Source organism: Apiospora aurea, assembly GCF_038362705.1.
Source record: "Apiospora aurea strain CBS 24483 chromosome Unknown utg000008l_segment0_segment0, whole genome shotgun sequence".
Taxonomy (NCBI): domain Eukaryota; kingdom Fungi; phylum Ascomycota; class Sordariomycetes; order Amphisphaeriales; family Apiosporaceae; genus Apiospora; species Apiospora aurea.
Window position 1 is genome coordinate 870,947 of NW_027117395.1, and position 26,124 is coordinate 897,070.

Consider the following 26,124-nt stretch of genomic DNA (forward strand, 5'->3'; position numbering starts at 1 on the left):
AAATTAATATTACTTCGCGAACTAGTCCCGCGAAACCGATTTACCGTGTAATTAAGTAATTAAGCCGACTTTTAATAATTAAACTAATAATGAAATAAGTTTAAACTAAATTAAATATTTCGATAAATATATTAAATTATAAACGAAAGGTCGCTACCGCTTTTTAATTCTCGACAGCTACGAAAGTTATATTTCGGCCGAATTCGAGGTATACTATTAAAATAACGATATTATTATTATTAATATACCTCCTTATTTATCGCACTTACTTTAACCTCTCGATATAATACTTTATTCGCCTTTAAAGCGTATTTATTTAAAAAAAATCGAGCTATTTATTAAAGTTTTTATAAACTATATTACTAAGCTCGAATTCTTTATCGCTTTTAAAGCCGCGTATTTTATTATTTTTACGAAAATTAACATTAAATTTAAATTCAACGTATTTAGTTTAATACTTTATAACCTTAATAAAATAATTAATAAGCTGGATATACGTCTCCGGACGCTTATACTTAACCTATCCCGTTTAAAAACGGCCAGTACCTACGACCCTTAAACGCCGTCTAACCCCTAATAAATAACTAAGCACTTTATTTATATTAAAAAAGGATATTTACTTATTAAGAAAGCTCTTTAACGCCGATTTTAGATACGGTAAACTAAATAGCGAAAAGTATAACTAAAATAGCCTATAAAATAACCTTTATACGTAATAAAATATATATATTAAAGGAGGCTAATTTAGCATTTTTTAAACGCCGAAGAGCTAAAAAATCGCGAGTCTAGCTTAAAAAAGCCTTTATTATTAAAGAATCTTAGTAACTATAAAACGAAAGGGTAAAAAAAAGCGTTTAACGCTTAATAAAAATAAAAATAAGGGTTTATCGAAATAAAAAGCGACCGGTAAAAAGCGTTATAATATTTACGGCGAAACAAGTCACAATACGCGAACATATAAAAAAGATATAAAATTAAGCGAGGAATCGGATAACGAATAATTTTAATTAATTTTAAGCGTTATAATTAAATTAATTTATATAAAAAGGTCGAGAAGTAGAAAAGGTGCGTCGCTAAATAATATACGTCGCGTAGTAGTAAACTACGTTAGTCTTAAAAGGATATTAATAAATAATTATAAAATAAATCGCGCCGAAATAATAGTCGTATAAAAAAGTTTAAAACGCGCCCGCGACGCTATAAAATCTGCGAGGAGCCCAGGTATAATACGCGTACTTATTAAAATAATATAGAAATATTTAAAGAAAAGGATTCCGATTAATTTTAATATATTAAATACGTTGTAATGGAATTAATTTATATTTCATTATACGAGGCCTTAGAAAGTGTTTAATTAGACCGTGTGTTTAATTAGACCGTGGATTACGTTAATATATTTAATTTAATACTTTATAATTTTAACGAGGTAATTAATAAGTTAAATATACGTCTTTAAACGTTTATATTTAACCTATCCCGTTTAAAGACGGCTAGTACTTATAACCTTTAAACGCCGTTTAACCTTTAATAAATAATTAAATACTCTATTTATATTAAAAAGAAGGTATTTATCTATTAAGGAAGCTTTTCAACGCCGATTTTAAATATAATAAACTAAATAGCGAAGAATATAATTAAAATAGCTTATAAAATAACCCTTATACGTAATAAAATATATATATTAAAGGAGGTTAATTTAATACTTTTTAAACGTTAAAGAGTTAAAAAGTTACGAATTTAGTTTAAAAAAGCCTTTATTATTAAGGAATCTTAATAATTATAGGACGAGAAAATAAAAAAAACGTTTAACGATTAACAAAAATAAAAATAAAGGTTTATTAAAACGAAAAGCGATCGGTAAAAGGCGTTATAATATTTACGGCGAGATAGATTATAATACGCGAATATATAAAAAAAATATAGAATTAAACGAGGAATTAAATAGCGAGTAGTTTTAATTAATTTTAAGCGTTATAATTAAATTAATTTATATAAAAGGGTTAAAAAGTGAAAAAAGTACGTTATTAAGTAATATACGTCGCGTAATAGTAAATCACGTTAATATAAATTAATTTATTAAGTATATATTATAGTGAATTTACGCTTATTTATACGTTAAGTATAGTTTTATTAATAAGATATAATATATTAATAAGGATTAAAATTAATAAACTTTTAAGGGGTCGAGTGTAATCTCTCACCCGAATCGATAACTGTCTAAGTTCGTGGAGAATCGGCGTGTGTTCATCCACATCCCTCCCTCCACTTGTTCGTTTCAAGCAACGGGCCGTCTTCCTGGCCGGGCTGTGAAGGAACCCATGACTTTGTGTCAGGGGCTTTCCTTAGGAACTGCCCGACTACAGACGAACTGACCCGTTCGGATTAACAGTTCGCAAGTCCAAAAGTCGTGTCATGAAGCAAGGAGGTGGGTGAGAGATATTACCAAAAGAAATGCTGTTTATACACGAAGCTCCGTTCGGCCGTCATCTTCTAGTTGTAACTCAAGACCATCGTTGCCGGGATTTCTGACCGACCAAATATTCGCAATAGCCGCAATTATTCCTTTTCAATGCATTTAATACCGCAGTCCTAGACGGGGCATCAGCGACTAACAGGCAGCAGCCGGATTACCTCTTCAAGACTACCGTATACTGCCTGGTACACTTAGTCGAATATCATGTGCCCACCGTCAAGCAAAACCCAACGCGTGAAGGGGCCTATCACAGGCTTCTGTGGATCAGTCGAGTATGTTATACTGTAATCTGGTTTGCATTGATATCCGCTCCAATAGTAATGTGTATGGCGTCCGGTCACCTGATCCCCGTAACTCCTAAATTTCAAATCGCTTTCTATGCATCTGGTCTAATTTCCACGTCTACCGCCGGTGGACATCAGTGTAATTTTCTGCTTCTTCTTCTTCTTCCCAGCACCGCCGCCGCCGCCCGCGGTAGCATTGCCCGCACCGCTATTGCTGGGACCCGCACCGGATTCGTTCAAAGAAAACGCCTCCATTTGCATGTCGATGTCAGCTTGCTCCAGGAGATGCTCTGCTTTTAGCCATCCGTCATCCGCAGAATTTTCCGAAACTGGCTCAAGACTGGGCGAAGCAGCAAGGACTCGTGTGCCCCATACCGTCTTAGATGTGGAAGGGCTCGTAGACATCTCGGCTAACTGATCAAATCCAAGCCGTGGATTGGGTGGTGTTGAGCCCGGCGCAGGTGCGAGAGGCTGGAAATCATCTATGTTGACCGCAGGGCCTGATTCGAAGGCATCTACATGAGACTCGTCGAAGTGTCTTCGAGCACTGCGGCCGATGGCTGCTGCTTCTTGGCGCTCGGCCTGGACCCGTTCGCGTTCTTCCTGTGCGGCTTTGTCTCGGTGGGCCTTCCGGCGACGTTCCAGGTCGCCCGAGAATGCATCGAGAACTTCGGGTGGGACTATATCGGTCCAGTCGCACTCGAGGAAGCTGACCACGCAACCATACGGCAGGTGGCCAAGATACTTGGCTCGCTTCCGCAATGCCTCATCTACCACGTGGCCGGTAGATATGTGTTCCACCTGCGGCAACAGCGTTGAAGGGAAATTCGAGAAGTCGCCGAACTTGGTCTTCAGAATGCGGATGTCCAGAGGCGACAGGTATAGGTGAGGTGGGGCAGTATAAAAGAAAAATGTAGGCCCGGCAGCGGATTGCTTGGCCAGCATCTTCGGCAGTCCCTGAGATAATGGGCCAGTAGCATCCTCGTTGCCAGCCTCGTTGTTTCGCTCCCTGACCTTGTCCTTCGCTGTAGTGATGGCACGGACTGCTTTTATCGTCCAGTCGCCATCTTCTGTGCCGAATTGATGCTCGTCTTCGCTCGCCTGCCTGCGCAGGTCCTCCACCTCCCGATCATACTGCTCCACCACGTAGTCGTTGGTTCCTTTCATGATGTGGGCATAGTCCAGAACGTTTGCTGCGAAATGCCATGGCACATCCTCGCCAATATTCATCACGTCTGGCCCCCCTTCCCTGGGTAAAGCCAAAGTCGACCCCGTCTCTCTCATCATCAAGCGCAAAACGACATCTTCCCCAGGCCTCGGCAGCGGGTTTTCTTGACCTGCATAGAAGCGAACGGGCCGAGTTTCGGCCAATTTGAAGGAGTCTTCGCAAATGGGACACTTCTTCCATCGCGCCTCCTTCCTTGAGCTGGGTTCGTCTTCGCTTGTTGAGTTCATGAATCGTAACAGGCACGGAAGACAAAAGATGTGTCCGCATCGCGCCATGCGGGGCGCTACCGGTTCCGAGAGACAGATGGGACATGATGTGGACTGTGATTCGGTGGAGGCCAGCACTTGGAGCACATCGGACCAGTCAACATGCTTGTTCGCATCGCTTGCCTGAGCAGTATAGTCGCCGTTAGGCGAGACTACAAATCGGTAGTTGGCATGCACAAACTTGGCCTTGTCGACCGGGTGGTAGCCGGAGCCCGGGCCCCATGTCGCATGGCGGCGAGTGGCTCTTCCGTGACCATGCCCGTAGCCCTGTTCGTGATAGGGCCTGGTGGTGAAGTTGAGTAGATGGGTGATGGACGTCTGCCCTCGTCGACTAGATGCGTTACGGACTGCTCTCTGTTGGAAGGTCAGTGACAAGGTCGTACGACGTTCGCAGTGCCAGATCGCAACGACAACTGTGCCATGACAACCAAGATTGTTGGATGTTCTAGATCGGCAAACCAGCCAGTCGTGTTGACTAACGCTGCCTAGACCGGGCTGGACAGCAAACGAAATGCATGGGTCGTTGCCATCGATAAGATGCTACATGTAGTAAGAAGATGGGGCGGAGCTCACAAGTTCAGCCATCGCATCGTCGTCATCCAAGCGACTATCTCTCAATGGCCTCCTCTTTTCTCTGTGCTGCTTTCGCGCAGCCTGGCCTTTCCGCGGCACAGGCGTCGAGGCGGCAGGGGTGGACGATGCCGATCGTCGGGAGTTCGATTCGTGGCTCGGGGATGGTACCGAGACGGGCTGTGAAGGGGTATAGTTGAAGCTAGGACTTGATGCCGATAGGGACTTTCCTCCCAAGTTTAAAGAATTCGTGTTCATGGTGACCTCGGGGGCAGGATGCTTATCGCGGTGTTATGCCCCGGGGGAAGCAATGGCGTTGGTCGAATCGGCGTCGCTGATAAGTGAAGAACTGGCTGGCTGATGTCACCGTTCCGGTACCGAAGGCAACAACCCAAGTAACAAAGTAGAAATGCTCGACCGGACTAAACCAACAAACCCGAAAGCTTCCACGATATAGGAACCCGCCGGATGAATAGGAAAAGATCAAACAAGGCTAGGTCAGAAGGAAGTGGCAATTCAAGATTGATCATGAAGGGGTCCAGTGATGGATGGACCCCGGAGGAGTTGTAGTGATGGAGGTTAGAGGGGGAGGAGGAAGGCGAAAGAGTCACTCGCGGTCTGCCGGTCCAATGATTAATCTTGGCGGGGCAAAAAGAAGAGCTAGGTTATCAATCTGACGACGGGTCCTGGGCCTGGCCTGGCCTGACCTGAACCAAAAAGAGCCAGACTGCCCATTTTCACTGGCTGCTGCTGCAAGTAAGCCTAAAAGGCTCGAAGTCCAGTGTCCACCAGCAGTCTTTTACAGGTGTCTTAAAGCCGACCACGGATGAGAAGAAACTGCATTGAACAAGGAAAAGGCTGTATCTATTGAACTCAGTCTGCACAGAGAACATGCCTTCAATGAATCATGAATGCACGATCAGAGGACCATTGCGTCCAAGGCGAATTATCTGTCTCACCTGCAAAAAGAGAGAGAAACCTCAAAAAGTTATTGCGACGCGGGCAGGATTCGAACCTGCGCTCCCGAAGGAAATTGATATCGCCAGTTCGAGTCAATCACGTTAACCACTCCGTCACCGCGCCTTACTGGTTGTTGATGACAAATGGTTCACTATAGCTGTATCTATAGCAGAACCCAGCTTTTCCAACTGCTACATCGTACTAAATGTTCCATGAGAACTATCTATCCTGAGAGGGCATACGATTTATCAATTCAGAATTTGTTTTAGAGAAGAGTATCTCTTATCCTCTACTGCCGGATCTACATTTCAGTGCAGCATGCAACCATCCAATAGCCTCACTATGCCATACTTGCCTCTAAAGCGATTGCATCCCGCCATCCTCTAGACCTGGCCCAGTGGCTGCGCGTAATGCTCCCGTTCCGAAACCCTCGGTCTCGCCGGCGCCGCCTCCTCCTCATTTACCCGCATGCACTCGGCGATATGGACACGGATTTCCCTCTGATAGAGCGGCCTTTTCTGCTCCTCTCCTCCGCCACTACCAGGTATGTCCTGCGATCCCGGGCTCAGGGTGGTCGCAGTGGTGCCGCCGGTGAACTCGCTGAAGCCCGACGTCGTGATGTGGTGCATCGATCTGCGGACCCGGCGGCCCTTCTTGGTCCGGAGCTCGTAGAGCATTCGCTGCGACGAGCCGCCGCCGCCGCCGCCCTCCGTCCGGTTCGCGTAGTAGCCGAGCAGTAGGGTGCTGCGGACGAACTGCGTGGCCTTGAGGATCGACGGCCACAGCACCGGCATGTTGGTCACCCAGATGGCAACGAAGCTCTCCCGAACCGCCCACGAGGTCGATGTGTCGGCATTGTCTTTGGGATCCTGAAGACCTAGATTGTCAGTCTTCCGAGGTCATATATCCAAGAGGCCGACACGTCAGCAAACATAGGTCGGGGGGGGCGGGCGGGCTTGGCTCCAACGCGAGAACGCATCGCAGTATAGCAGCCGTGCCCACAAATATGCCGCCCGAGAACAAGAGACAGAGACCGAGCTTCTTCACGGTCCTCAAACGGGCATGGAGAAGCATCGGCACGGGGATGGCCATCAAGTAAATGTCGGTAAGGATGTTCAAAACCATCGTGACGATGTAATTGTTGATCGACACCGTAGTTTGGCAAGAGTTTCCCGGGTCCGGGTAGATCTGCCAGTTCTTCTTGAAGGGCAAACCACAGGCGAAGAGAATGTTGGAAGTGACGGCAATGTAGGTGGCGGCAAGAATGTAGAAACCAATGCGCACTCGGCCCGCCAAAGACTCTAACCCGTCCGTGAGGTGTAAGTAGAACCTGCGATAGGATCAGCCGCGTTTGACCTCAGATCGTCAAATGCTCAAGGAGATGTCGTCACTGACGCGCACATGGAGCCCTTGGTAGCCCATAAAGCAAGTATGTAGCTACACCAACCCACGATGTGCGTCTTTGAGCCGTTTACGCTATTAGCTGTGTCAGCCTGGGAGGGGTGATATCTAGCAGGTTCAAGAGGCATGCTGAGTTGCTGACCGTAGCCTATACTCCGGGTCACTGGGAGACAGCATCCTCCGGTATTCATCTGTCATGCAGCTGTTGGCTAACCCTTGCCAGTAGTGGCTGACCGTGTACGCTATCATGGTCTCCATGCTGAACGCGAACTGCCCAAAAGTCAGACACCAGATATCTCCGCGACCGTGGGTTCGATAGCGAGACTGACCGCGACCAACCACATGAGGTAGTCATCGCTCTGGAGGCCCTTTGGGCCGATGGCGTGGACTCGTATATATGTCCGTAAGGCAATCACCGTCAGACCGATTCCTAGCAGCGTGAATGCTTCGATGCTAAACGCGTCCATCGGAGCGGTCGAAGCAGGTATGCGTGGTTTATCAGAGGCAGGAAAGAGAAACACAACTGCGCTGCGACCGTACCATCTACCCTGGCCGTCTTGAGTGGCAGTAGGGTATATCAATTGGCATCGAACATGGGAAACTTGCCATCACGACATGGAATCTTGAGCTGATCACATTGGATGGTTCGAGACAGAGAGCATAGCTCAAAACTCGAAACAGTAGGCCAATGCCTTTGTTGGGGTTAACCGTGGGTTTGCCAATGCAGCTTCGAGACTCATGAGTCGGTGAACCTATGAGCTTCAAGCAAACATTCGACTGCGGCAAGCGACCGGGTGGAGGCCATGCCGAGCTCCTCACCGTAGGCCTGAGCCATATGGGATTCTTGGACAGAAAACCAGATTCCTGTTCCTCCATAGATTCGGTGTTTACCTGCATTGATCCATGCTCTGGAACGGAAAATGCTTATTCAGTCGCATTTGATAGCATCATAGGCAACAAGAGATGGCTCTGTCACTCCCGGCCAACGCCGGAACTCCTCCGGAAGCAAGACTTGACCAATCCTATCGACCAAGCAACTTCACGCGGCCAATGACGCAACGTTTTCCGCAGGCGAACTTCACATTCTGTCTAGTGCCTTGAATACTCCATCTCCAAGTGATGCGATTCAACGGACCGTGATGCAGCACGTGGCTGAAAGGAATCGTGGGCGAGATGTCAAACCAAACGCATTCCCAGACGACGCGTATTTCCGAGCTGCAGATCGTCGTCTTGATTTGCTCTTGTATCTGATTGGTTTGTTTTGTGCTATTATTATTATGGCCCGAAAGGGGGAGAGGTAGAGTGACACGGGCACCTAAAGGGTTTATGTTACGTAATTATTGGAATAGACTTGATTGATCATCACTGGCATAAGGGCATGTCACCCGTGGGCAACTTGAGGTACACGATATCTGATAGTATTGACTATGAACCCCGTCACAGCGGGTCGGGGACTTTTGGTGTTATCAGAAAAGTGCAATGGCGGCAGCCAGGCACACGATCATGCCGAAAGGAGCAGCCGAGGCGGCGACACCGGCACCCGTTGGCGCAGTGGTGGGCGTCGAGGAAGAGGATGACGAATCGCTACCTTTGGATTCGCTGCCTTTGGGGCTGTCCGAAGGTGCTTCCGTCGTCTTCCCAGTCTCTGCGCTGCCTGCCGACGTAGCCGTCGGCGCGGCGGTGATGGTGCCAGAACGCGTGCCAGTCAACATGGTGGTGCCGGGGACCTCCTCAGTCTCGGTGCGGACACCGCTCAGGATAGTAGTGCCGGCAGCCTTGCTCGTGCTTCCGGCCTCAGCAGCTGTGGTGGTTGAGGCGGCAGCAGCTGAGGCGGTAGACGAAGCCGCAACGGCGTCCGGGCCGAAGCCGGGAAGGAAGGTGGGAGAGTACTTGGCGGTGCCCTTGTAGTTGCCACAGCCAGGCACATTAGTCTTGGGTGGAGCGCGGCCCCCACCGCAGTCCAGCAACTCGCATCTGTTGGGCAATGTCAATATGCAGGTAGAGTATAAACACGATGAAAAGGCTGGGCGCCGCATGGATCATGGGATAGCTGTAGATAATAATAACTTACACCTCACCGGTTCCCGGCACGTACCAGATCATGCTGGCCTCGCCCCATTGATTCTTAGTCGCCGAAGAAACGCATCCGCCAATGTCGGTTTTGGCCGCAATCGGTGCGGCGAGAAGTGCTGCAACCAGCAGAGCTTGGACGGAGTGCATCGTGAAGGTGGATTTGGGATCAGACCGTGGATTAGTAACGAGTGTAAGGTGCCGAAGCAGTGGGTGAGATTGGATTATAGAGATAGTGGTTGATCCAAACGAACGAATGTGACGGCAGAGACAGAGAAACAACATTGAAAATAACCCGGGGCCAAACCAGAATCTATTTATTTATCCATCCATTGTTTGCCAGCCATCTGGATCTGGCGCCGGGCACCACCAGCACCACGTCTTTGTCCCGTAAAATTAAGTACCCTGGCTAACACAGCAAGCTGGGGCAGTTAGCGGCGAAAAAAAGTGCAGCCAGGGCCCAGGGGCCACGCCGCCTCGTCATCTCGTCAGAAATCTCGCGTACCCGCGGAGCGCTATGGGCATAATGGGCTGCTGCTGCAATCTTGGTGCTGGTTGTTTCCGGCAGCCATCCGTCGACCCACCGAGGCCACTTGAGGCCACTTCAGGCCACTCTAGGCCACTCAAGGCCACCCAAGGCCACTGCAAGCCACTAAGCTTAGATGAACGATGGGTTCAAGCGCTACCCAGCGCTACAGAATGCTGCAGAACGCATGAATCGCGATTTCAACATCCCGAGTACGTACTGCATGGAGACGGAGACGGAGACGGAGATGGAGATGGAGATGGAGATGGCCTGGACTCAATCGACAACAGCCAATAGGTGTCAACGATCATGGGCTGTTCATGGGGGGGGCTTCCTGGGGGGCAAGGGGGCTGCCTCTGTACCATATGGCCTTGTCAGGAACAACATCCAATTTCGGTAATCCGCGTCAATGTTCGATGCGATTATCACGGGGCCAAAACAGCATCTTGGTAGCCTGTCGATTACTCCTTACTAGCATTGTAAATCCCATTTCACCCAGCTATGATAGCTATCCCACTGATAGCCTACCTGCTATTCCAGTAACAGCTATCCCGTTAATTGCCTGCCATGTGATTAATGCTTATGCCATAACCTCCCATTCTGAAACAAAGTCATATGAACGGCCAATTCTGATTTACTCTATTGGACTGCCTACAAGATGACACACACATGCCATGACCATCTCAACTCAACCTCAGATCTTGGTGAATCGATCGCACCATTTGGCTACTAGGACGGACGCCGGCGACTTTGGTAGCGACAATGGTACCCCCCGCGAGGCGTCGGCCAAGCGCTGGTGACCGCCGGCACTTGCTACTTGCGTTGAGCCTGGGTCAGTTCTGAACCATCCCGCAGAACACCAAACACCAGCGCTCGCTGCAGCTATTTGCTCCCGGGAAGGAGAGACACGAACCCATCGAGGGGTGAAGCTATCAACTTTTGTGCTTGCCATGCAAAGGTAGCTGTGCTTGAACTGCATTTCCAGAACGATGAAAGCCAAATGTGCTCAAAGGGCAGCAGCTATGTGTCGCTAACAGATAAGGTTGGGATGGGCGAACGGCTTCCGTCAATGTCAATGATGGATGGTTTGCAGCTTGTCTACGAAGCATCGAGCCTGCTTCTTCTGTTGCACAATCTGTAGGAAGGAAGCTGTATCGGGGCTGCAGTTGCTTTACATTGTCCAAACGCTTCAAAACCGCAAAGATGGTCACTTTTCTAAGATCAAGCTCCCCATCACTTGGGAAGATCACTTACCACATTCAATACACCATCATGGCTACTACAGAGCATGTGGAATATCCCGAGCCAGAGGGCGAGACCTCTGCTGGCGAGACTGCTGGCGAGACTACTGGCGAGACTACTGGCGAGACCGCTGGCGAGACGTCCGCTGGCGAGACGTCCGCTGGCGAGACGGCTGGTGATACCACTGGCGAGACTACTGGCGACACTGTTGGCAACCGCGAAACCACTGTCACTGTAACCCCGCTCGAGGACATCAAGGACGATGAGCCCCCGTTCCTGGGAATCTCGACGATCCCGCCGAGTCCGGTGACAGCGAAGACACCTTGAAGCCGCCGGACCGCACTCTGGTATGGTTTCCTCTGACCAACCATCCAACGGATATTGTCATGCCCATGAACACGCTCTCGTGAGTCCTATTTGCTGTGTGGATCCTCCTCCAGATCAGACTGACCAAGTCGAGAGCAACAGTACTCCTGAGCCTGTCATTGCTTTGAACGTCAGGGAAGCCGAGATCGAGCACACGTTCTTCGTCCATGCAGATCTGCTGACCACGTCGAAATACTTCCAAGACATGTTTGTCGCCAATCCTGGCCTCACAGAACACACTCTGCCGCCCGGCCCGGACGTCAAGACTGTCGGCAACTATGTCAGCATCCTATACACGCACACCCACACACACGTTCGTCCATTGGGCCTTACCGCATCCGACGGCCGTACCACGCTCTCGCATATCATCTCCCTCGCCCGCGTCTACCGCCTCACCAGCAAACTCTGTCTGGACCATGGCTGGGTCATGAACAGTGTATACAACGCCGCCAAGGACCTGCTCCAGAACGTGGAGCTCGCCTGGGGTCCCGGCGAGGCCGGGCAAACCATCAGCCAGCTGCAATCGGCCTTTGTCGAATGGTCTGCCGACTACGGCCGCTGGACCACCTCGCGGAACATCGTACGCATGATTGTCGAGACGTTTGCCAGCACCTGTCCCGAGATCGTCTTTGAGATGCACACCGAGCTGCTGGATCGGAAGCTCCTGGACGCCATTGCTCTGCGGCTCATGCGGCTCACCCGAAAACTAGAGACCGAGATTATTCACAAGATATCCACTACGCCAGGGGCTGCTGTACACAAGGTGGCACCGGAGCCTTCCATTGCCACTGCTACTGCTGGGCCGTCCACCTTGCAGCCGACAACCAATACCAACGTCTTCCCGCCCATCGCCGCCTCGCCAGAACTACCCGCGCGACAGCGGCGGCGCCACGCACGCAGTGTGAGCATGAGCTGCGCGAACGATGAGAATCGGCATAATCGCTACGACCCGTCCTCTTTCCGATAGCACAGCATGACTGTATGTATCGTTACTCTGGCTAAGATTCCGGAGCACGATTAAACGGATGACTTGACTGACGTGTAGGCATAGCATAAATAGCATAGGCTTCTCACCGTATAGAGAAATTGATCCTTGGGCATAAACTCACCGTCTGTGTGATGACATTTGCCTCTACCTCTTGCTACTAGCTATTGCATATCCCACCCAGCTCTGCCAAACTACTGCCAATTATCCTATCACCAGTGATCTCTTCGCCGCTACCCCCCTGCCACTTGCCATCACTGAAAATCCGTCATGTAAATATTTTGGACCTACTATACCGATACCTAGCATCCAATCAAGACATCTATTGCCAGTTTTCATGATTTAATTGATGTGGTTTGCAAGCCCCTTGGCCTGTGAAACCAGCTCTCTCAGCAATGAAATTGTGTCTCCGGGGAAGAGAGGCTGATGCGCGTGCATATGTCCCTGTCAGGTGAAAAGGGGTTGATGGTGAACACTTCTTTTGAAGCCTAAGCATGAAGGATAAAGTCGTGCTTGGGTTTGGTCGTGATCATAGTATTACACCGTATTGCTTTCGTTTTTACATCTATGTACAATACATGGGCCATCTGTCGACACACTCTGCTCATACGTGACAGTTTACCAGGAGTAGTGCTGCCTTTGCGACGTCACTGGCCGGTTGGGCAGGTGCACCCAGGGCTTAGCCTTGGCTTGCTTATCAACCCGTTCCTGATGCTGGCGTATCCGTGTCTTCTCCTCCTTCAAGACGAAGTTGATGTCTATATAGCGAGTTAGTGACGGTTCATACCTAATAGAATGCAATCAAGAGTGTTGTAACTTACGTGTTGAGGGATGCCACATGGCACTGGAACGTCCACGGGCATGGTACTGAATGCGGTATCCGCGCCAAGGGCCCTTGCCAACCCACGCTTGGTCGACGTACAGCTGCGTCGGGTCGCTGACCTCCATCCACTTGCCATCCTTAGTCTGGATCTGCTTGGGCTCGGCGAAGGTCTGGCCATTGGCCTTGCCCAAGCCCATGCCGCGGCTCACAATGGCCTGGTCGCGGGCCTCCTCGAGGTAGTAGACCAGCATCTTGCCCGTCTTCTTCTTGGTGTAGCGCATCTGGGTGATGGCCTCGTCGATGGGCTTGCCGGCGATCTGCCGGGCCAGGTGCACGAGCTTCTTGGACGAGGTCTCCATGTTCTCGCTCTGGTAGGCCAGGTCCTTCTCGGCCAGCTTGATCTTCTGCTCCTTGGTCAGCTTCTTGCCGTTGCGCACCATCTGCATGACCTGGCGGCGCTGCCAGCGGACCCGCCAGCGTGGGTCCGGGTCGAGGGCGCGCATCTTGTGCTCCTTGACGTCCGACAGCTCGTAGCCGGCCATGCCGGCCTTGGTGGCGCCCCCCCTCGGTCGCGGTGCGGCGCTCGGATTCCTGGATCTCCTCCTCGAAGATGGAGTCGCCGCCGGTGCGCTCCGACATGCGCTTGAAGAGCTTCTGTTCGTTCTCGCGGCGCTGGATCTCGGCGGAGAGCGGGTCCTGCTTGGGCTTCGAGCTCTTGCCCCAGCTGAAGGGATTCCACGAGGCATGGCGCTTTTGGGTGTATGGTTGGAGGTAGCGAAGATGCAGCGAAGGGCTCGACGTTGCTGCAGACCGGGCTGTCGTCGTGGAATGTGTGGTTAGTACACAATTGCTTGAGCACCGACGTAACTAGAGATTGAGGATCATATGTACCGGTCTGGACCAGCCGCCTGGCCGGTAATGGAAGGCTCATGACTGCAGGAAGGTAGAGTCTCCCGTTGTGAAGTCCACTCCTTCCAACGAGTCGCTGAATCGAGGGCTGATGGCGAGAATTGATACCCTTCGCTTCCAAAATCTACTTTGCCTAGGCCCGGCAGGGATCCAATGCCACCAATGCCACCTGCAGCGGAGTGTCGGGCTGTCGGAGCTTACCACGCCGATAATTGGCCGGGTGGACTTTGGCCGCAAATTGATTCTTGGAATCCTAGGAATCCTTCTGCCCACCACGACCACGTGACCTGACGCTCGGCAGCTTAGGGATCGATCCAGTAGCTCGGTTCTCGAGCTCCAGTCAATTGATGAATGGTCGTTCGATTTCCAGCGCGAATAACTTCCCTTTGCAAATTGTACGTCACATACAGACAACGACCTCGGCAACACCACCAAATCTCCCCTCTACAATTTTAGTCGAAATGGCCCCTATCAAGCCCATCACCGGTGTACGTCGTTCGGCCCCAATTGGTCCTATGCGACCCTCCCGAAGTCCAGGAGACGGCTGACTTTGATTCACAGATGCTCCGACGAGGTCTCGTCTTTGACCTGAGCATTGCCCTCGGTATGTCACCTCCAGCACCTACCGCAGCCCCCGTTTTCTTCTCCGCGAATCTCGACTCAACATTTGCCCTTTGGCGCAACAATTACTGACAACGACCACAGGTCTCGGCACCGCCATGGGTTCCGTCTTCTGGTACGATTGCTCCTCTCCCGATTGAGCCATACTTCCGCTCTCTACGCTCCTCGAATACCGAGCCATATGCGAAGCCTACGAGTCCCCTTCGAATATTCCTCTAACCGCTGACTTAGGCACGGCTTCCACATGCCCCGCACCAACGCCCGCGATGCTTTCTACAGCCAACTCGAGAAGGACCGCGCCGCCAAGCAGGGCAACTAAGTTTTCCAATAAGCGACGGAGCGTGGGAGAAATCTTACAAGATGGGCGACCAAGATATATCATCATCAGGTGATCAATCCCCTTTGTGTTTGGTTGGAGACAAGTGCATAGACTGCGGTGGGCTTCAATGCTTTGCTTTTTTGATCGCTCAACCAACCTGTACCATACGAACTTCCGGCAATTCAGACTTGATTGAGCATTATTCGAAGATCTCTCCGTGCTATTGTGACATGGGGTATATGGATGAGAGGGCGGGTGTTGGAAGCTGGGGGAAAACTGCCTTGAGGAACGATGGACATTCACGTTTCGCCAACCTCGAATGTTACGTCCCTTGGATCCGGTACCCGGAAGCCTGATGATAACGATTCGAGAAGGCTTCCCTTAACACTTCTTGGGCTCACACTCGTCCTGGCTGTCCGAGTGAAATGCTGTCCCTCGGATGTACCTGCATTGGATATATCTGGTATTTGATTAAAGGGGTAGACGATTTATGACCCAAGAGGCTGTTGAGCCGGACTTGCTTTGACCGTCTTGGTATTGTGTTTGCTGATCCTGTAGCCTCGTCCTGTATATCCAAAGATCGAGTTGAGTATGATCCGACTGAGCAGTTTGAGGTTCGGTTCTGGTAGATTATGCCTGGCTACGCTTCCAAACTCCATATATACGATTCTACAAATTTGTGCCTGTCTCTCACAAGTTGTTCCATAGCGAACTAAGAACACGAATTACACATATGAATATCCCTTTCATATCATCTATATCTATTCATGCTTATTAGGGGGCTGCTGCCACGAGATGAGAAAGCAGCTTCGAATATTGGTAGTGTGTTTTACGGGAGACTTGTTGAGGCCTTCGCGGCGTAACTAGACGTAGGCACCAGCAACTCAACATCGCGAACCCGAGCCTTCTTCTAAGAATCAGTTAGGCTTTCGTCATGCTTGACACCCTGGGTTTGCCTGGGCATGATAGCGAGGTTGCTGCTCTGGCACCCGAAGTTGATGGATATATCATGCCGTTGCCTCGTCGCTCTGACTGCGTTTCTCCCAATCCGTAGTCTCGACCATGAAGCTACCTTTTTTGTCTTGACACCTATTGAATTGTTGCGTTAGTTAATTCATCGTGAAATCTTCTCTGACCCCTAGGTTCTATCTTCCCTTGTCGCCGTTCTTGGAGAAAGTGTGTGGGGACCCAACAAGTCTGTTCTACCTCGGATGGAATGCCAACCCCCGTCGTTGATCCTTCAATCGATCACCAAATAAAAAGTGACATGGCAACATAACAACAGGAACCCAAGCATCACATGAAAAAGGGCGGCAGTTCGAAAATGACTGATCAACTTACCTCCTGAACCACCTCTGCACGGGCCAACACAGCACCGGACTGTTGCGTTTCTCAGGCTCGTCAATCTTGCATTCGTATTGCAGCATACCCATGAGCACACATTGCGACAATTCGATATCCTTTTGACCGCGGTCGAGTTTACGCTTCCTGCCAGTACCGTCTGTCTGGATCTCCGACTCGAGCGTCGCTGACGTGAAGGTGCGGCACGGTGGTGTCATCTTGATCTTCTTTTGCGCCACGCCCTAGGGATTGCGGGAAACAACGAGCAGTGTGCTCCCAAGCTGCCAAATAACTTCCCTTGTTTTGAGAAGCACTAGGTGACAGTGACGACGGCAGTAAAGACTCCAGGAATAGGGGCGAAGACTGTTTCGAGACAGGTCGCCTGCCGTTTTGCCGGGCAACAAAGAAGCTTGGACGATGGACCCAGCGGCAGCGAGGCGGGAGGGTGCGAGGATATTGGATGAGGTGGAAGAAGAAAGTTTAGAGCAGGTATGTTTCCAGTGTATCACATCATTGCTTGAATTATCCAGTCCTTTCTCGGAGTTTGAGATGAAGATGTTGCTGAGGGATGGCTTCAAGCATCGATTCGCTTCACCTCTTCTTATCTTATCGCCACTTTGTAGCATCAGTCCGCCTCTTACAGCATCCTTCACTTCACACAACAGCACATCTCCACGAGTTGTGTTCTGCTATGGGTCTTTTTTTTTTTTTTTTTTTTTTTTTTTTTTTTTTTTTTTTTTAGAAATGATAGATATAGCCAACGACGTATTGTGTCAGCTGACCTTCTCTAGCTAATAAACCACTTCCGCAGCTCTACGCTGCCTGGCACTACCCCCAACCATCCTCAGAGTCTCAACCCTCCTATTCCCATCCCATCTCTAGCGACATTGATAGCACGACATCACCAAGTCTCCCAAACCTTCCCGCCCCCTTTGTTATCACTCTCAGGGCGCTACCTCCCTTTCCTATACCACCTAGTCTCCACCTTGATAGCAGCACCGCACAACTACGCCGTCACCATCGTCGACGCAGACCACCGCTTCGACGTGACCCGTCTCGTCTCCGACTCATCAACAGCTCCCACTGCCCCTGCCCCCGGCCCTCCCAACACCGCAGCACCAAAACCCTACCCAGCAACCAAAAGCGACCTGAAGCACCTCTACGTCTACCGCCCGGCCCGCAGCGCGGAACAGGCCCAGGTCCAGGCCTCGCTGGCCGCGGCGCGCGAGTACATGCTCTACGCGCCGCACGCGAGCCAGAACCGGGCCTGGTGGGGCTCTGTGGTGGTCGTCGGCACCACGGGCACGGGCGGAGGCGGCGGCGGTGGGGAGAAGCAGAGGCAGAAGCGGCTGGTGGCCGATGTCGTGGCGAGCTGGAAGGGCTGGCTGCACGTGCAGCGGCAGGAGGTGCCCGGGTTCGGCGTGGGGATGAGCGTGGAGGAGGCGCTGGGCGAGAGGGAGAGGCGGGCGGAGTTGGTGAGGGATAGGGGATGGGAGGCTCGGGCTAGGGAAGGGGCGTATGCATGGGGCCACGCCTGAACGCAAGAGAGAGGGATAGATATGGCTGTCAGTAGTAGTGTTGATGAGATCGCAGTTCCAAGTCAATCGATGCTTTGGCATAGGTTAGCCGATATCACGTGTACTTTGGATTCTAGTGATCATGATGGTGGTCAGATAGGAGGAGACCTTGACCTGGCTCCTACCCTTAATGGCCAAAATAGATAAAAAAAAAAAAAGCCGCGCAAGAAGAGTATTTATTTGGCGGTCTAAGAATCACATCACAACCAACAACGCTGAAAACTTACAGCCTGACAGCTTCGTTGCACGTTGTTCCATTCTCATTGTTCCCGTAATCCCTGCCCCCTCTTCGGAGGAATCAGCGATTTCCAAGGCTACGCGCGGCGGATTACCTCGATGGCATGGTGACACAACCCTATGTTGCATACCTAACCAACCATATCTCTCGTGGCCAGCAGTAGTACAAGTATAATACTGCCCTAGAAGCGAGGAAATCTGGTATTCCTGATGCCACGCAGCTTTTCCGTTGCGGTCGGTGGATCCTCCGAGCCACGAAGCCCCCCACGGCAACAAGCGATTCTCGGAAGGGAAAAGCAAAAGGGACTGGACCCCAGGGTCTCCCAATTTCCAGTCCATAGTTTACTCACCTGGTAACTTGGTATTTCTGCCTAATGAAGGCGTTCTCGACAGCAAAACACGGATCAACCTGACAAAGTATGTATTTAAGCAGTAGCACACACAAGGCAAGGCGAGGTGACAGTTTCAGATCTACGATGCTGCAGGAAACCATTAGGCAGTGGCACAACAACTACCAAGTACAGGCATGCAGCTTGTGGACCGGTAGTATTCAACACGCACTGTATGTATCATCGGACCCGACGAAGGAATCAGATCCCAGCCTAGCCGCCTGGCACCATTTTCATTTTGGGCGACGATGCGTATGGGTAGGAAGCGACGGTATTCTGGGGACGGCAACCTAAGTATTGAATGTCTCATTTTCCTCCTCTTTCGTCTTCTTTTCTTTGTTTTCCGGCCCGTCCCCTGGAGCTGGTATCGCTATTTCGATCACCGACTTCCAATGATCAGCAGTGGTCAATTGATTGAATTGACGGTTTGAACTGCCGGCGAACCAGCCTTCCTATTTATTTATTTTTCACTTCACGGCTACCCTCCAGTCCATCGTCGAATCCGTTTGCTCCAGGGCTTGATTAGTGCTAATTCGCCCCGCTTCACTACGCTACTCAGTCAACCAGTGGAAATGCGACCCTTCTAAGCCTTTAACCTTATTAATAATTACAAGGCTTCAAAAATATCCCACATGCTCCTATCCTGTAGCGCTGGGGTACGGACCAGTTTATTGCCTGGAGGCTAGAGTATTTAGATGTCTACCAAAATGCGTACTTGGCTGTTGCTGATGACCTATCAAACATAGAGAGAGCAAGAGACAGACAAAGGGTACACATGTACTATGCCTTGAAGCTATTCTCGTCCCTTGTATCGCTGAGACCCTTTGCCGCCACTGGGACTCTGTGAAGCCTGCATAGGCCCCTGTCTAACAACGAAGCTAAACTGTGTACGGAATCTGTTTATTCGTTCGTCCGCCCAAGAGCAGAGCCATGTTGAACCTCGACCCGGCTCTCTTCCCAAAGCTAACCACGAGGAAGGCTTTGGTGATTGTCGATGCCCAGAATGACTTCTTGTCACCCGACGGGGCGTTACCCGTGACGCTGCCCAATAACCTGACGGAGCACATATCGGACCTGGTCAAAGCCTTCAGGCCCTACGGCGATATCATCTGGGTCCGGAGTGTGTACGAAGAGAGCAGGGACCCGGAAGATGAGTCCATCTTGACGTCGGATGCCCCCATGATAGGAGGGCGGCGGGCGGTGGCTAGGGGACGTCGCCCACAAGCGAACCCGCACGATCAGCCTTCCTCCGAGTGCCCCGAGGCTTTCCTCACTGCAGGGGGAAGAACCGCCCGGCCTGCGTCCGCAGAGGCACCCCCGGCGCTGAAATCCCTGATGCGTTGAAGGAAATATCGGAAAAGAAGGACCTGTCTTTTGTCAAGTCGCACTATTCCGCCTTCAGATCCGAGGAACTGCTTCAGCGGCTGAGGATGAAGTTCGTCACCGAGATTTTCGTGTGCGGGACCATGACCAACATCGGCATCCAGGCCTCCGCCATGGACGCTGCGAGTCACGGCCTGGATATCACGATCGTGGAAGACTGCTGCGGGCGTCGAAGCAGCATGCGGCATGCCAACGTACTAAAGCAAATCGTGAAGACTACCGGTTGCGAAGTCATCTCCGCCAAGGAAGTAGTCGAGAAGTTGAAGCCGAAAGAGAAAAAGGAGTCGAAAGAGACCCCAAGGATTCCCCGAACGCCTGCACCAGCTCCGGCTTCCGAGCTCTCGTCCTTCGCAAACGCGTCCATAGACGACGTGCTTCCGGCTGAGAAGAGCGAAGCCCATTCAAGCCCTCCAAGAGGACCTTCCGCCGCCGCATCTCGATTGTCTCCGGGCGCGAAAGCTGAGAAAAAGCTGAAGACGATCGGTGCAGAGGAGCCCGAGATGCGGGGTAAAACACGGCCCCAAGTCGGCCGCAGTCGGTCAAGCGAGATGACCCTTGAGGATGCCATGTCCTCCTTGACTATGGGAAGCGCCAAGAATATGAACGGGTACAAGACAGGTAAAGGCCGAAGCAAGGATCAGGAGAGTTCGAAAGGGACCCCATCACGAACGGAGGCCAAGACGGAAGGGGTGGAGGAAGAGTCCAAAACCTCACCTACAGACACAGGCACTCAAAGCTCATCGCACGCTATGAAGGACTTGCCAAACCGGGGAAACCCGACTGTCGAAGAAACTGCTGCTGAAAAAAGATCGCAACATAACACTGAACCCAGTGTGAGCGATCCTTATGGCGAAGGAGACACTCGAATCCACTACAACGTCCTCCCTGACGACTTAGTCGCGGGCATCTTCGATAAGCTGAGAGACGAAGTCCAATGGCTACGAATGTCGCACCAAGGAGGCGAGGTACCCAGGTTAGTTGCCGTTCAAGGCGAAGTGGGCAAAGAGGGCGATATCCCGATCTACCGCCACCCAGCCGACGAGTCGCCGCCCCTGCTTCCATGGACGTCGACGGTGAAGCAGATCAAGGATGTCGTCGAGAAAAAGGTCGGACACCCGCTCAACCATGCTCTGATACAGCTTTACCGCGGCGGAAATGACTACATATCCGAGCACAGCGACAAGACGTTAGACATTGCCAAGGACAGCTACATCGTCAACGTCAGCCTGGGCGCCGAGCGACAGATGGTCTTCCGGACCAAGCGACCGCCCAAGGAGGCCAAGGATATGACAACAACAACAGCAACAACAACAACGGATGAATCGAAGGCGCCTTCTGCCGAACCACCGACAGCAAACGGCGGTGGCGGCGGCGGCGGCACGAAGCGCACAAAGCAGAGCGTGCAGCTACCGCACAATTCGATGTGCCAGATGGGCCTGCAGACCAACATGCGCTGGCTGCACGCCATCCGGCAAGACAAGCGCCTGGACCGGGAAAAGACGGCCGCCGAGCTCGCGTTCGGCGGCGCGCGCATCTCGCTGACGTTCCGGAAGATAGGGACCTTCCTGGACCGCTCGGGCGAGGGCGCGCGCATCTGGGGCCAGGGCGCGACGGGCAAGGGCCGCGAGGAAGCCCACAAAGTCGTCGCCAACGGGGCGGGGCCCGAGGCCGTCCGGATGATCCAGGCGTTTGGGCGCGAGAACCAGTCGTCCGAGTTCGACTGGGACGCGCACTATGGTGTTGGGTTCGACGTGCTGCATATTTCGACGTCGCCTCGGCTGTTTACGGCGGGCGATGCGGTGGCGAATTGGCGGGTGCAGGTTATGCTGGCGGAGTATGGTGTTGGGTACGCGAAGGGGAGCCTGGCGCCGGTCGTGGCCGCGAAGGAGACTGGTAGTAATGGAAAGGAGGACGATGAGGATGAAGAAGGGGAAGGCCAAGAAATCAGACTGGTCGACAATGACGAGGCCAAGTCGACGGTTCAGGGTGATTTGGCTATCATGCTATACCTGGCCCAGCGTCAAGGATGCGGCAACCCCGGGCCTGCTGTGTTTACGAGGTTTCAGAAAGCTCTGGACTTGCTTCCGAAGATACGCCGTGTCGGGAGTGGCAGTGATGCTGCAGTTTTAGAGAAGCACTTGGGAGTTTGGGAGACGTACGCGGCCGAGTCGGAGTTCATTGCTGCGCCGTCCATGAGCCTCGCCGACTTTGCGTTCTGGCCGGTCCTCCATGAGGTCAAACAGGCAGGCGCGAGAGACGGTGGTGCCGATCCGCTTGCGGAGTTCACAAAGCTGGAGGCGTATTATCAACGGATCAAGGAGCGGGAGTCGGTTCAGAAGGCTCTCGGGGCGCCGGTCTCGCGGGTTCAGAAAAAGGAAACGTAGACGGGGACAAGGAGCGCGCCTCGCCTCGCGATTTGGATCATGTTTGGGAATCTAAACGGCCTCTCCCGGTTGGGTAGAAAAGTCAATTGGGTATTCATAATGCTGTAGGTAGCAGAACATTCTATTCTTGTACTTGTCTGCTGTCTATCCCGAGTAGCCCTTCTACCTGTCCGAACGTTCTGCTCCATGTCCGCCGATCTAACCCCGAAACCTGCCCGAGACCTCTGTCTATCTATGAAATGTTTAATCAGTACCACTTATAACCGTTCTATCAACCGGTATAAAATATTAAGTATCTAGCAGTTTAGGCTATATCAATTTGGCAGTTCCCCAAATACGTCCATCGCCCCACCATCTCGGCCTTCCACCAGTTCGCGAATCTTGCCCAACTCGGCCACGATCTCATCGAGGCCAGGCCGCCTTGAAACTTCCTTCACCGCGCACCGCTTATGTAATCGTTCCAGAAGCACCGCCGCGCTCAGCTCGGCCGCGACGAAAGAGACGTTCGGCTTCACCAGGGTCCAGATGTCCTCGATCAGGTGCGCGAGGGCGAGGACCTCGAGGCGCTCGTGGGCCCGGCGTTCGGCCGCCGCCGCCGTGTAGATGGAGGCGGCGCCGAGGTCGCCGAGGATCGCATGCCCGGCCTCGTCGTACAGGATGTTGTGGGCGTACATGTCGCCGTGCGCGACGCCCTTGGCGTGCAGGTGGCGGGCGGCCGAGGCGATGCCGTGTAGGATGTCGACGCCCTGGGCCATGGTGACGGTTGTCCCCGGCTCGAAACAATCGCGCGTACAACTGTCCAGAGAGGGGGCAGGCCCAGGGTCCGGTAGGTGGGCGGGATCAGCTCCATAACGAGACCCTTCTTGCCGGGGCCGTCTGGGTGGTCGATGATTCTCCCCTGGGTATCGATCAGGTTGGGGTGGCACGCTGCGCGCATACAGGCACGCATCTCGTCCAGGGGTGTGCCGTCGCTGGTGACAGAGCCCTTGAAGATCTTGACCGCTGCGTCCTGAGCCGTGCCGTTCGGGAGCGTGAAGGTGCCCTTGGAGATGATCCCCGATGCGCCTTCTCCCAGCAGAAAGTGCACGCTCAGTGAAGACCAGGGGATCTTCAGAAGCCCTTCCTCTTCCTCCTTATCGCCCTTCTCCACGACATGAGACGCTTCAGAGCCTGCCAACTCGCTACCAGTACAAGGGTTTCCGGCAATGGACAGAAACGCCAGCTCGGGCATCTCGTACAGCCAGCCGGGCAGCTGCCGGATCCGGTTCGCGCTCAGCCGCAGCAAGCCCAGCTTGGTGCAGTCCCTCATCTCCTCCGGGAGGCCCGTGAGCCGGTTGCCGGACAGCATGCACTTCTGCAGGCGCGCGCACTTCCCGATGCTGCGCGGGAGGGCCCCGATCTCGTTGCCCGTCAGGATCAGCCAGCGCAGCTGCGGCGGGAGCGCGTCCTCGGGCACGCTGCGCATGCCGTTGCCGCGGAACGCGACCATCTCGAGGGCCGGGCATTGCGCGAGCACCGCTGGGAACACGGTGAAGTTGCAGGCGGAGAGGAAGAGGACTTTGAGCGAGGTGAGCTGGGCGAAGTCAGCGGGGAGGGAGAATAGCCCCGTGCCGGAGAGGTCTAGCTGCACTAGGGAGGCTGCGTGCTGGAGGATCTCTGCGGGGAAGGTGCTGAGCGGCTCTGTGATTTTTAGCTTCGTCACAGGTTCGAAAACAGCGGCTTCTGTGCCATTATGGGAACCCATAGTCGCGGACAGTTTGTCTTGCTATAACACGTAGAGATGGGACGAAGGGATGCGGATGTGCCTCCACTGATAGCGAAGTCTGGTCTTGAATGAATGTATTACGAGGTGGTGTCACCGTCGTGAAGAGCGTCAAAAGAGAAGGAATCTAAGGTGAGATAGAACAAGGAAATCTATGCGAGGTTGTTTATTGAAATGGGAAACGAATGTACAGATATGTCTGTTATGAAGCTGACAAGGGGCTTCTATTGAAAGTCATAGTGCCTAAGTCAGCCACCAAGGGGAAGCTAGAACCGACTTTTCCTCCAAACGCCAAACTGACAGAGAAATCCATCCCACTAACCCTTACCCAGCTGCCAACCTACTGCGAAGGTCTGGGATAGTCAAACATCATCATACTGTATCTGCTTCTGGCACCCCGCCTTCCCAGCAGTCAAAACAAGAAACACTTGGTTGTGCTTGTTGATCACGAAGCCATCCATTGATTGATGTTACTCCTTCCTACCCGTGTGGTCGACCCCAGGCACCTGAGTTGCTCAGTTTTGGTTAATCAGATCAACCAACCCAGAGTGGGTCGTCTCTGTTCCTTATCGGCTTAGCGTACCCCGATTGGTACCCATCGCTTGTCATCGCATCCATCGTTTCTCCAGCAGTCGAAGCTTTGCTTGTTGTTCAGAAAATCGTCAACCGACTTCGCGACCAGCGCCCTCGGTTCACCCTCGCGTCCTCTACGCGCCCACGCCCGAATCGGAATCTACGGAACCATCTTTTCGTCAAAACCACAGCAAACATGGCATCTGCGACGCGCCCGGAAAAGCGCCGTTCCTCCGTCGATTCGGACAGCAGCCTCGATGAACCCTTGAGCAAGCGGCAGCGTACGACAATCATCAAGCCCACTCCCACCCCGACTCCGACGCCAAGGCCTGCCGCAGGCTATTCGGACATGTCTAGCTATGCGCTGCAGCACGAATTGGATGAGCGACCCAATGCCGACAGTATGGGACGCGATGGACTACGAAGATCGATTGCACTTGCCTTGGAGCATGTGGGCTTCGACGCGGCCACCCCCGAGGCCTTGGAGAGTTTCGCGAATAACGCCGAGACCTGTAGGTGCTACCATGCAACTGATGGGTCCGAAGCGGTACTAACGCTGCATGCATCTAGACTTGACGGGCTTCATCGCAGATCTCAAATTATATGCCGAAGCATCGCGTAGGCCTGATCCCACGCCGACGGATTTCGAGAAGGTTTTACGCGGGCACAATCTTGGCGTGTCCTATCTGCAACCGCATCTTGTGAATCCGGTTCTTAAAAAGAAGAAGGATAAACTGAATGTGCAGTTCTACGATCCTACACCCACCTCGAAGGAGACGGATTACTTCAAGATCCGGTCGACCGAGTTTTTGGGAGCTGAGCTTGATGGCGACGAAGAAAGACAGGAGAAGCGCTGGATTCCCCAGACACTGCCTAGTTTCCCGCCGAAGCACACGTACCGATACACGGAAGCTGAAGAAAAGGAACCCGACCCGGAGAAGAAGCGGTTGCAGGCAGCAGCTGAGGCACGAAAGAGTGAGGAGGCATTGCGACACATGGAACGAGCCTCCAAACAAAGCATTCACAAGGAGATGGCAGAAAAGGCCAAGCGACATAAGCTCAGCAAGGTCCGCCATGACAACTGGGAGGCGACTATGAAAGCCTTTTTCCCAGCGGGCGTTGCAGGGACGGGAACGCCAGAGGTTGCAGACCACAGCATCGTGGTGGACTACAATGCACCCTTTATGCGCAGAGAGGTGGCAAAAGTGAGCAGCAGAAGCAGAGGTCCGCTTGACACCTTGACAAGCAGGGGCTAATGTTGCGTGTGATGCATAGGAATTTCGGGCGAAGCAGAACTAGCTTGGTGGCTCGGGCGAATATCGAGGAGTTGAAGAGCTCCGAACGAATGACCACTTCGCATTGGGGCAAAGGGTTTGGACGATCTGGCTGGCGCTTGGTTGTATGATTGGGGACAGGCATCGCATCGTTTGGCGCA

At 52.3% G+C, this 26,124-nt stretch overlaps 13 protein-coding genes across 13 annotated transcripts; 7 read left to right on the plus strand and 6 right to left on the minus strand.

The window, feature by feature from the left end:
- Positions 1-2,862: 2,862 nt before the first annotated feature.
- PG986_011759 (uncharacterized protein) lies at positions 2,863-5,079 on the minus strand (the record flags this gene model as incomplete). The annotated part of the gene is made up of 2 exons (XM_066847981.1): positions 2,863-4,605; positions 4,825-5,079. The coding sequence occupies 2 exons, from the start codon at positions 5,077-5,079 to the stop codon at positions 2,863-2,865; spliced, it is 1,998 nt and encodes a 665-aa protein (XP_066694677.1).
- Positions 5,080-6,164: 1,085 nt separating this feature from the next.
- On the minus strand, positions 6,165-7,649 carry PG986_011760 (uncharacterized protein; the record flags this gene model as incomplete). Its single annotated transcript, XM_066847982.1, has 5 exons — positions 6,165-6,658; positions 6,714-7,111; positions 7,177-7,257; positions 7,325-7,452; positions 7,512-7,649. The coding sequence occupies 5 exons, from the start codon at positions 7,647-7,649 to the stop codon at positions 6,165-6,167; spliced, it is 1,239 nt and encodes a 412-aa protein (XP_066694678.1).
- A 999-nt stretch (positions 7,650-8,648) lies between these two features.
- On the minus strand, positions 8,649-9,402 carry PG986_011761 (uncharacterized protein; the record flags this gene model as incomplete). Its single annotated transcript, XM_066847983.1, has 2 exons — positions 8,649-9,156; positions 9,254-9,402. The coding sequence occupies 2 exons, from the start codon at positions 9,400-9,402 to the stop codon at positions 8,649-8,651; spliced, it is 657 nt and encodes a 218-aa protein (XP_066694679.1).
- A 1,579-nt stretch (positions 9,403-10,981) lies between these two features.
- On the plus strand, positions 10,982-11,347 carry PG986_011762 (uncharacterized protein; the record flags this gene model as incomplete). Its single annotated transcript, XM_066847984.1, has 1 exon — positions 10,982-11,347. One exon carries the CDS (start codon positions 10,982-10,984, stop codon positions 11,345-11,347), a length of 366 nt encoding a protein of 121 aa, XP_066694680.1.
- Positions 11,348-11,369: 22 nt separating this feature from the next.
- Positions 11,370-12,353, plus strand: PG986_011763 (uncharacterized protein; the record flags this gene model as incomplete). The annotated part of the gene is made up of 1 exon (XM_066847985.1): positions 11,370-12,353. One exon carries the CDS (start codon positions 11,370-11,372, stop codon positions 12,351-12,353), a length of 984 nt encoding a protein of 327 aa, XP_066694681.1.
- Positions 12,354-12,989: 636 nt separating this feature from the next.
- On the minus strand, positions 12,990-14,125 carry PG986_011764 (mitochondrial 54S ribosomal protein uL22m; the record flags this gene model as incomplete). The annotated part of the gene is made up of 3 exons (XM_066847986.1): positions 12,990-13,129; positions 13,193-14,009; positions 14,063-14,125. 3 exons carry the CDS (start codon positions 14,123-14,125, stop codon positions 12,990-12,992), a joined length of 1,020 nt encoding a protein of 339 aa, XP_066694682.1.
- Positions 14,126-14,555: 430 nt separating this feature from the next.
- PG986_011765 (uncharacterized protein) lies at positions 14,556-15,062 on the plus strand. The gene is made up of 4 exons (XM_066847987.1): positions 14,556-14,591; positions 14,665-14,707; positions 14,809-14,839; positions 14,956-15,062. Exons 1-4 carry the CDS (start codon positions 14,565-14,567, stop codon positions 15,041-15,043), a joined length of 189 nt encoding a protein of 62 aa, XP_066694683.1. The 5' UTR covers positions 14,556-14,564; the 3' UTR covers positions 15,044-15,062.
- Positions 15,063-16,050: 988 nt separating this feature from the next.
- Positions 16,051-16,602, minus strand: PG986_011766 (uncharacterized protein; the record flags this gene model as incomplete). Its single annotated transcript, XM_066847988.1, has 2 exons — positions 16,051-16,132; positions 16,385-16,602. 2 exons carry the CDS (start codon positions 16,600-16,602, stop codon positions 16,051-16,053), a joined length of 300 nt encoding a protein of 99 aa, XP_066694684.1.
- A 199-nt stretch (positions 16,603-16,801) lies between these two features.
- PG986_011767 (uncharacterized protein) lies at positions 16,802-17,922 on the plus strand (the record flags this gene model as incomplete). The annotated part of the gene is made up of 2 exons (XM_066847989.1): positions 16,802-16,873; positions 17,176-17,922. 2 exons carry the CDS (start codon positions 16,802-16,804, stop codon positions 17,920-17,922), a joined length of 819 nt encoding a protein of 272 aa, XP_066694685.1.
- Positions 17,923-19,517: 1,595 nt separating this feature from the next.
- On the plus strand, positions 19,518-19,931 carry PG986_011768 (uncharacterized protein; the record flags this gene model as incomplete). Its single annotated transcript, XM_066847990.1, has 1 exon — positions 19,518-19,931. The coding sequence occupies one exon, from the start codon at positions 19,518-19,520 to the stop codon at positions 19,929-19,931; it is 414 nt and encodes a 137-aa protein (XP_066694686.1).
- An 86-nt stretch (positions 19,932-20,017) lies between these two features.
- On the plus strand, positions 20,018-22,354 carry PG986_011769 (uncharacterized protein; the record flags this gene model as incomplete). The annotated part of the gene is made up of 1 exon (XM_066847991.1): positions 20,018-22,354. The coding sequence occupies one exon, from the start codon at positions 20,018-20,020 to the stop codon at positions 22,352-22,354; it is 2,337 nt and encodes a 778-aa protein (XP_066694687.1).
- A 314-nt stretch (positions 22,355-22,668) lies between these two features.
- PG986_011770 (uncharacterized protein) lies at positions 22,669-24,098 on the minus strand (the record flags this gene model as incomplete). Its single annotated transcript, XM_066847992.1, has 2 exons — positions 22,669-23,127; positions 23,148-24,098. The coding sequence occupies 2 exons, from the start codon at positions 24,096-24,098 to the stop codon at positions 22,669-22,671; spliced, it is 1,410 nt and encodes a 469-aa protein (XP_066694688.1).
- Positions 24,099-24,885: 787 nt separating this feature from the next.
- Positions 24,886-25,945, plus strand: PG986_011771 (uncharacterized protein; the record flags this gene model as incomplete). Its single annotated transcript, XM_066847993.1, has 2 exons — positions 24,886-25,201; positions 25,260-25,945. 2 exons carry the CDS (start codon positions 24,886-24,888, stop codon positions 25,943-25,945), a joined length of 1,002 nt encoding a protein of 333 aa, XP_066694689.1.
- Between the last annotated feature and the right edge of the window lie 179 nt (positions 25,946-26,124).

Bases quoted from the DNA above. Each gene is read 5' to 3' on its own strand.
- PG986_011765 (XM_066847987.1), top strand. From the start codon at position 14,565: ATGGCCCCTATCAAGCCCATCACCGGT. The intron at 14,592-14,664 runs GTACGTCGTTCG...TTTGATTCACAG, and splicing joins CTATCAAGCCCATCACCGGT to ATGCTCCGACGAGGTCTCGT. The intron at 14,840-14,955 runs GTACGATTGCTC...CCGCTGACTTAG, and splicing joins GCCATGGGTTCCGTCTTCTG to GCACGGCTTCCACATGCCCC.